Consider the following 8,468-nt stretch of genomic DNA (forward strand, 5'->3'; position numbering starts at 1 on the left):
TTTTCTCGACAGGAGATGACCTGGGCCTCTCTGGGCCTCCATCGCTCGAGGTGCTGCCTAAACGCCTTGAAGGGAAGCGTTTCGGATTCCTGCTCCTCTGTCGGGGCCTTGGGGGCCGGGGTGGAGGTCTGATCCAGCTGGCAGCCCCAGTTCCTAGCACAGCGCCCGGCCCCCCGGAGACGCGCACACAAAGGTGGCCTCGTGGCCCTGCCTGAGCGCCACTGAGGTGACCGGGGCCCCGCGGAGCCGCGGCGGCGGGTGGTGTGGAGGGGCGCCGGCCCCGCGTCAGATCTCCTCCTCTTCGCTGGCCTTGCTCCAGCGGTGGCAGCAGTTGGCGGTGACGCCCAGGAGGAAGTTGGTGGCCACGGACGCGATGGAGACCACGAAGCCCACGAAGGCGATGAAGAGGTAATCGTCCAGGGTCAGGGTCAGGTGGCAGGCCTTGAAGCTCTCCTCCGTGAGCGAGAAGAGGGGGGCACCCTCGACTTCCGGGGGGCCTCGGCACTCAGCCAGCTGGGAGTCTGCAACACAGAGACGGCGGGTGAGGCGCTGGAGGGGACGGACGGAAGGGAGAGCCCCCCACCCCGTCCAGGCGGAGCTGGGGTTTTACGGAGTTACTTCTGCGTGCCTCACGTTTCACTCACCTTCTTTAGTGCCCTCAATAACCCTCAGGCCAAGTATTTTTCAACCTACTGAATATTTCTATAGAGGTGGCGATGACTGCTTGGAGACTTCAGTAATTTGCCTCAAGCCCAGTAGCCCCTGCTAGAGGCAGATCTGAGGCTTTTGGGGGATTTCAACATTATCCGTCTCTCACAATAACCTCCCAAGCGGTCTCTCAGCTACTGCCCTTCAACCATCTCCATGCTGAGATGATCCTACGTGAAGCCCTACCTAGAGACTGTCATCCCAAGGGAAGTCTAAGTTGAACAGAGAAAGAGAAGTATTATATGACATTGCAGAACTTAAAAAAAAAAAAAGATGATGCAAATGAACTTACAAAACAGGAACAGACTCACAGACTTAGAGAATGAATTGATGGTTACCATGGAGGGGGTGCATGGGGGTGGGGAGGGATAGTTAGGGAGTTTGAACAAGAAAGTGTCAGCGGCTCAGTCGTGTCCAACTCTTTGCACCCCCATGGACTGTAACCCACCAGGTTCCTCTGCTCATGAGATTTTTCACCCAGGCAAGAATACTGGCATGGAGAAGCCACTCCCTTCTCCAGGGGGATCTTCCCCACCCAGGGATTGAACCCGGGTCTCCTAACTTGCATAATATTGTATGTCAACTATACATCAACATAAAGGAAGTAAAAAAACAAGTGAAGCCCTGCCAAGTCACTCTGCTGGAAACCCTCCCCGGCTTCCTCCTCTTCCCACGAGGACCTGCCCCGTCCCTTCCACTCTGCTCCTGGCTTGCTCTGCTCCATCCGCCTTCACCTCTCAGTTCCTCTGCCTTCACCCCAGCTCGTCCCCTTTCAGGGTGAGGAGGGGGAGACTTTGCATCCATCCCCTCGGGAGGGGGTTCTTCCTGCCCGATCTCTGCATAGCTCAGTCCCTCATTTCCTCTGGGACTTTGCTCAAATATCAGCTTATCAGTGAGGGCTTCCTTTATGATTCTGTATAAAGTAGCAACACCACTTCCCCTTTCTCTGAGCATTCTCTATCTTATCTGCTCTGCTTATTATTATTTTTTTCCCCAGTGTACTGATCACCGTTTCCCAGTTTGTGAGTTCTCCCTGTAGTACACTTAGCATTAGAGCAGGGGTCTGTCCATGTGAACGCACAATTAACCTTTGCTCACTGAATCTGAGAATGAATGACTCTGTCCAGTCCAAAGCCAGGTATGTTTTTATGACCTCATGTGACTCTTCCGGATACACAAGAATGTAGGGTTGAGTAAGGGCTCTGGAATTGCCAGCCTGGCTTCAAATCCCCTCTTTATCTCTCCTTGGGCTTCCTTGATGGTTTGATCCCTGGGTCGGGAAGATCCCCCGGAGAAGGAAATGGCTACCCACTCCAGTCTTCTTGCCCGGAGAATCCCATGGACAGAGGGGCCTGGAAGGCCATAGTCCCTGGGGTCGTAAAAGAGTCAGACATGACTTAGTGACCGAGCAACAACATCCATCATGCATTTGTACGTGGTTGTCACTGGCTGCATCTTACTCTGCCTCGGAAGGGAGAGTGGCAGGAGGGTAGCAGTTCTGCCTTGAAGCCACGTATTCCTTGCTCAGGGGATAGATACGAATCAGACGCTCACCAGGGGCAAGTCTTTTTTTGCCTTTCTGGTTCTTATGAAGATGGGAGAAATGTAAGAAGTGGATCACTGAACCTCAATGTCTAAGAGAGTCAATGCGAAGGAGCTTTTAAAGCTATTTGGTACATAAAAGCTGTGTATTCATTCTGCAGTTTTTGAGGGAAAAGAATAAAATGCTGGACTGAAATCGACTCCCTTGAGAAGTGGATGAACACGGTGCTGAGAAATGGATTCTTAGAAACGGAGAGCTCAGGGCTCAGGACCCCTGTGGGCTGTGTGCACAGCGGCCCAGATCCCGTGGAGGACAAGCTGGTGCCTGGGGTTGCCCGTCAAGACGTCATCGTCTTGGAACTGGGAGATGCCGAACTCCAAATTCTCTCGCAGGCCTGAGTGGGGTGGTGGCGACCCATCATGAGGCTGGGGGGTGTGGGAACCCTGAGGGCGATTGGCAGAACCCTCAGGAGGGCAGCACAGGAGCCTGCGGGCTGACGAAGCCCTCTGGTTAATGCAGGCTCCAGCCTTGAACCTGATTTATATCCCAAGAGGGTACTACGGCCCTGTGTGTGTGTGTGGGGGGGATTTGTCCAAAATGGAGGGACAGTAATGAGAATCCCGTCAAGAAAAGGGGAGGAGGGAGCAGAGAAAGACCAAGCGAAGCGGGTCACCTCGTCCTTCCTACCCCAGCAGGTTCTTTGCCCCCAAGAGAAAATTATCCTAGAGATACTGCGACAAGCGTGTTCCGCAGAGGAACAGGGAGGCTGGATTTCTGGCTGTGGCCAGCCACGTGGCCTCCCTGGAGGGCGGTTCCCCGTGGGCACGAACATGAGGCTTCCCCGACGGGACCGGGGACTCCCTCTCCTGCTGGTTGGGGCCCTGCGCTTCTTCCGAAGAGCAGCGGGGATCTCGGGCCCCCAGAGCAGAGGGAGCCCCTCCATGCGGGGGAGCCCAGTGGGACTTTTCTGTCCTTAGTGCTGACGCGAGAAGAAGGAGGCGCAGCCTGCAGAGGCTGGGTTAGGAGGGGGCGGCTCCAGGCAGCCGGCTGTCTGCCCCCACCAGCACCCGCGCCCCGGGCCCAGCTGGTCCCAGAGGACTTCCTCCCACAGCTCCGAGGAGCACGGGAACCCTGACCACAGCCCTCCCCCCACCCACACTAGTTTGATCCTGGGCTTCCCACCCGGTCCTCCTCCCCACCCACCCCACCCCGGTCCTCCCCACCCCCCAGCCCCCACCTCATTCAGCATCGCTGTTTCTGAACACGCTCCGCCTCAGGCTCTGGGAAAGCCCCTGAGGGCTGCCATTCTCCTGGTGACAGGGATGGGGTGGTATCAGGGCGCCACCAGCCTGCCCGCAGGCCCAGAGGGCCCGTGTGGTGCAGGCTCCTGCAGGCCCGGGGCCACTCCCCACAGAGGCTGGCTCGGGAAACTGCCGCGGAGCAGCGTCTCTTCTCAGACCTGAGCCCTCCACCCCAAGCCCAGACCTCGCAGAATTCGCAGAGGCCCTGCCGCCAGCCCGGAACCCAAGCCCTGACCTCTCCTGTTAGCCTAGAACCTCACTCATCAGGACAAGGCCAGACGGGGTTTGAATCCTGATTCCAGCCCTTAACCGCTGTGGGACCTTGGGCATGCTTCCGAACCTGTCCGTGCCTTGGTTTCTTCGTGTGAGTGAGTGAGTGTGAGTGTGTGTGAGTATGTGTGTGTGAGTGAATGCGTGAGTGTGTATGTGTGAGTGCGTGTGTCAGTGTGAGAATATGAGTGTGTGAGTGCATGTGTGTGTGAGAGTGTGAGTGCATGAGTGTGTGTATGCATGAGTGTGTGTGTGCGTGAGTGTGCGTGTGTGTGTATGTGTGTGTGAGTGAATGCGTGTGTGTGAGTGTGTGTGTATGTGTGTGTGTCAGTGTGAGAATATGAGTGTGTGAGTGCATGTGTGTGTCAGAGTGTGAGTGCATGAGTATGTGTGTATGCGTGAGTGTGTGAGTGCGTGTGTGTGTGTGTGTGAGAGTATGTGAGTGAGTGTGTGAATGCGTGAGTGTGTGTGTGCATGAGTGTGTGTGAGTGTGTATGTGTGTGAGTGCATGAGTGTGTGAGTGCATGTGTGTGTGAGAGAGTGTGTGTGAGTGAATGCGTGAGTGTGTGAGTGTGTGTGTGCGTATGAGTGTGAGTACGTGTGTGTGAGTGTGTGAGTGATGTGTGAGTGCATGTGTGTGTATGCGTGAGTGTGTGTGTGCGTGAGTGTGTGTGTATGTGTATGTGTGTGAGTGAATGCGTGAGTGTGTGTGTGTATGTGTGTGTGGCAGTGTGAGAATATAAGTGTGTGAGTGCATGTGTGTGTGAGAGTGTGAGTGCATGAGTATGTGTGTATGCGTGAGTGTGTGAGTGCGTGAGTGTGTGTGAGTGTGAGTGCGTGTGTGTGTGTGAGTATGTGTGTGTGAGTGAATGTGTGAGTGTGTGTGTGTATGTGTGTGTGTCAGTGTGAGAATATGAGTGTGTGAGTGCATGTGTGTGTGAGAGTGTGAGTGCATGAGTATGTGTGTATGCGTGAGTGTGTGAGTGCGTGAGTGTGTGTGAGTGTGAGTGCGTGTGTGTGTGTGAGTATGTGTGTGTGAGTGAATGTGTGAGTGTGTGTGTGCGTGAGTGTGTGCAAGTGTGTGTGTATGTGTGTGAGTGAATGTGTGTGTGTGAGTGCATGTGTGTGTGAGTGTGTGAGTGAATGCATGAGTGTGTGAGTGCGTGTGAGTATGAGTGTGAGTACGTGTGTGAGTGTGTGAGTGATGCGTGTGAGTGCGTGTGTGAGTGTGTGTGTGAGTGTGTGTGTATGTGTATGTGTGTGAGTGAATGCGTGTGTGTGTATGTGTGTGTGTCAGTGTGAGAATATGAGTGTGTGAGTGCATGTGTGTGTGAGAGTATGAGTGCATGAGTATGTGTGTATGCGTGAGTGTGTGAGTGCGTGAGTGTGTGTGAGTGTGAGTGCGTGTGTGTGTGAGAGTATGTGAGTGTGTGTGAGTGAATGTGTGAGTGTGTGTGTGCGTGAGTGTGTGTGAGTGTGTGAGTGTGTGTGTGAGTGAATGTGAGTGTGTGAGTGCATGAGTGTGTGAGTGCGTGTGTGTGTGAGTGTGTGAGTGAATGCATGAGTGTGTGAGTGCATGTGAGTATGAGTGTGAGTACGTGTGTGTGAGTGTGTGAGTGATGCGTGAGTGTGAGTGCGTGTGTGAGTGTGTGTGTGAGTGTGTGTGTGTGTGAGAGAGAGAGAGTGTGTGAGATCAGGGTTCTTGTGAGGATGTGATGGGCTGGGTATGAGGTGTTAGTTGCTCAGTCGTGTCTGACTCTTTGCAACCCCATGGACTGTAGCCCACCAGGTTCCTCTGTCCATGGGATTCTCCAGGCAAGAGTACTGGAGTGGGTAGCTATTCCCTTCTCCAGCAGATCCTCCCCACCCAGGGATAGAACTTGAGACTCCAGCATTGCAGGTGGATTCTTTACTGTCTGAGCCACCAGTAAAGCCGGATGAGGTAAAACGTAATATATTTAGAATAGGGCCTGGCGAATAGTAAGCACTAAAATAAAGAGGGTGAGCCATTTCTGTTTCTTCTAGTATTCCTCATACTTGAAAAGCAGTCTGGTAGAGTAGCACAGAGCTTCGAAATCACATAAACTTGGGTTTTCTCCACGCCTTTGCCACTTTCTACATGAGTGTCTCTGGCCAAGTCTTTTCACTGTTCTAAATCTCAGTTTCTTCACCTGTAAAATGAGGCTAACAAGAGTGGGGTCCCACGAGATAACACCTGCCGAGTTGGAGGGTCATGGTGGACGCTCCATAAACACTGCTGGTTATCAGTGAGTTGCTCTGACTTGCCCGCTCTCTGTCCGTCTGTCTCTCTAGGTCATCAGTACCACGGGGGTGGGTGAGGGCGGGGGCTGTTTTATTGACGCGGGGTCCCCGGCACCGGGCACACATAGCAGAGACTTGGGCATGCTCGACCGTGCGGAGGAGGCCAGCCCAGGTCCAGATCTTCCAAACCCCGCCTAGGGGTTTCCAGCACCCCCTGCTCCCGCGGAGCCTTTGCCCTGGCGAGCAGGGCCCCGCACGCCTTACCTGCGGTGCAACGCTGGACGCGGTTCCGCAGCCACTTGAGCAGGGGCTCCATGGTGCAGCCACACACCCAGGGGTTGCCGCCGATCTGCAGGGTCACCAGCCCGGGCAGGCCCTCGAGGGCCTCGAGGCTGAGGAACGCCAGGCCCCCGAAGCTGAGGTCGAGGTCCCGCAGCTGCACCAGGCCCTGGAAGGCGCGCGGGTGCACCCGGCGCAGCCCGGGGTTGTGGCTGAGGTCGATGCGCACGAGGCCGTGCGCGGCCTGGAACATGCCAGCGGGCAGGTGGCTGAGGTTGTTGTAGCTCAGGTCCAGCTGTGCCAGGCGCTTGGCGTGGAGGAAGAGGCCGGCGGGCAGCTCCACCAGGGAGTTGTTGCGCAGGCTGAGCACCCGGAGCTCGCGGGAGCACGTGAGGTATCCGGGCGGCACAGCGGCGATGCGGTTGTGCGCCAGGCTGAGGTTGCGCGTGTCCACGGGCAGCTCCGGGGGCACAGAGAAGAGCCGCTGGCCGCTGCAGTCCACCGCCTGGTTATGGCACGTGCAGAGCACCGGGCAGCTGGCGCCGCCGTCCGAGGGCATCACCCCGGCCGCCACGAGGAGGGGGACCAGGAGCAGGGCGGGCCGCGGGGGCCCAGGCCGGGGCCCGTGGGCCCAGGTGTCGCCCATCTTCGGCTGCGGGCAACAGTGGTGCTGAACGGAGCCCATCGGGACGGGGGCTCTGGCCGTGGAATCAAGAGTCAGCCGCTCAGAAGGGCAGCTGCTCCCTCGGGGGCCGGAGCCCTGGGAGGTGGGGCTTGGGGGCCCTGCGGGGTCATGGCTTAAGCCTCTCCCAGGGGCCTCTGGGCACCGGAGGGCTCCCTGGGTGAGCGCCACAGGAGGTCCCCCTTGGAGACTAGGGGGGCTCGCCACCCAGCCGAGGTCCCCCAGGGTTGGAATGGATGATCAGAGCACGAGAAAGGGAGGACAGGAGGATGCGGAGGGACCAGCTGCCCGCACGTCGCGGAAGGGGCCCTGCAGGTCTTTGGGGTCCTTCTCGCCCATGACTGTGGGGTGCCACCCCCGGACCGTGTCTGAGAGCTGGGAGGGGCGTGGGGGACAGCAGAGGTGCCTTCCGAGGGGGCTGGCAGGTCCCGGAACGCCGAAGCCCAGCCCCAGGTCTGGGCCGACGAGGCAGCCAGGGCTGCCCTGCTGTCTCCTGCCCTCGGGGTCTCGGAGGCCGTTTCTCCCAGGGGCCCAGGGACCTCGATCCGGGAGGGTCCCGGGGTGGCCGTCTCGGAGAGGGGTTCCGGGGTGAAGGGGACCTCCAGGGGCCTCTGGCCGCCTCAGTCCGCGGGCTCAGTGTCTCCCGAGGACCCCAGAGAGGGGAGGTCCCCGGGGAGAGGAGGAGCCAGGCGAGCCGCGCTGTGGGCTGCTGCGGCGGGAGGAGGCCCGCGTTCGGAGGCGCAGGACTAGCGGGGCTCGGGTCCCCGGCGGGGTCGGCGTTCAGCGGGCGGCGGCAGACGACCCTCTGCAGACAAGGAAAGCACTCAGGCGGCCGGCCGTGGTCCCCGGTCCGGCTTCCCGCCGCCTCCCCACCCGCGTCTCCTTGTTCTCCGCGTCCGGCCTCTCCGCGGTGGGCAGCGCATGGGGTCTCCCGCTGCCCTCCCGCGGCCCCTCCGCGCGCCCAGGGCTCTGAGCGGGGCGCAGGGCATCTGCTGCGTCTCCTGGCCCCGCCCCGGTCAGCAGCAAACGCCCCACCTCCGAGCAACTCTCTAAGAAAAATGCAGTCTGGCTGTTTGCACCCCCTTTCCACGCTCAGCACTCCCATCTCTCTCTCTCACACACACAGACACACAGACACACACTCACACACAGACACACACTCATACACAAACACACAGACACACAGACACACACACACACAGACACACAGACAGACACAGACACACACACTCACACACAGACACACAGGCACACACTCACATACAGACACACAGACACACAGACACACACACAGGCACACTCACATACACACATACACACATACACATTCATACAGACACACACACACAAATACGCACTCACACTCATTCACACACACAGACACACACACACACAGACACACACACAGACACACACAGAGACA

At 57.8% G+C, this 8,468-nt stretch overlaps 1 protein-coding gene across 1 annotated transcript; it reads right to left on the minus strand.

The window, feature by feature from the left end:
• Positions 1-262: 262 nt before the first annotated feature.
• Positions 263-7,115, minus strand: LRRC55 (leucine rich repeat containing 55). The gene is made up of 2 exons (XM_065945566.1): positions 6,349-7,115; positions 263-521 (listed from the first exon to the last, which is right to left on the minus strand). The coding sequence occupies exons 1-2, from the start codon at positions 7,046-7,048 to the stop codon at positions 286-288; spliced, it is 936 nt and encodes a 311-aa protein (XP_065801638.1). The 5' UTR covers positions 7,049-7,115; the 3' UTR covers positions 263-285.
• Positions 7,116-8,468: the final 1,353 nt, after the last annotated feature.

Source organism: Muntiacus reevesi, chromosome 9, assembly GCF_963930625.1.
Source record: "Muntiacus reevesi chromosome 9, mMunRee1.1, whole genome shotgun sequence".
Classification (NCBI taxonomy): Eukaryota; Metazoa; Chordata; class Mammalia; order Artiodactyla; family Cervidae; genus Muntiacus; species Muntiacus reevesi.

What these genes read in the sequence shown, in the direction of transcription:
- LRRC55 (XM_065945566.1), bottom strand. Translation starts at nt 7,048, where the DNA reads ATGGGCTCCGTTCAGCACCACTGTTGCCCGCAGCCGAAGATGGGCGAC. An exon ending in CGTCCAGCGTTGCACCGCAG is followed by an intron (nt 522 to 6,348) that starts GTAAGGCGTGCG and finishes TCTGTGTTGCAG; the next exon opens with ACTCCCAGCTGGCTGAGTGC.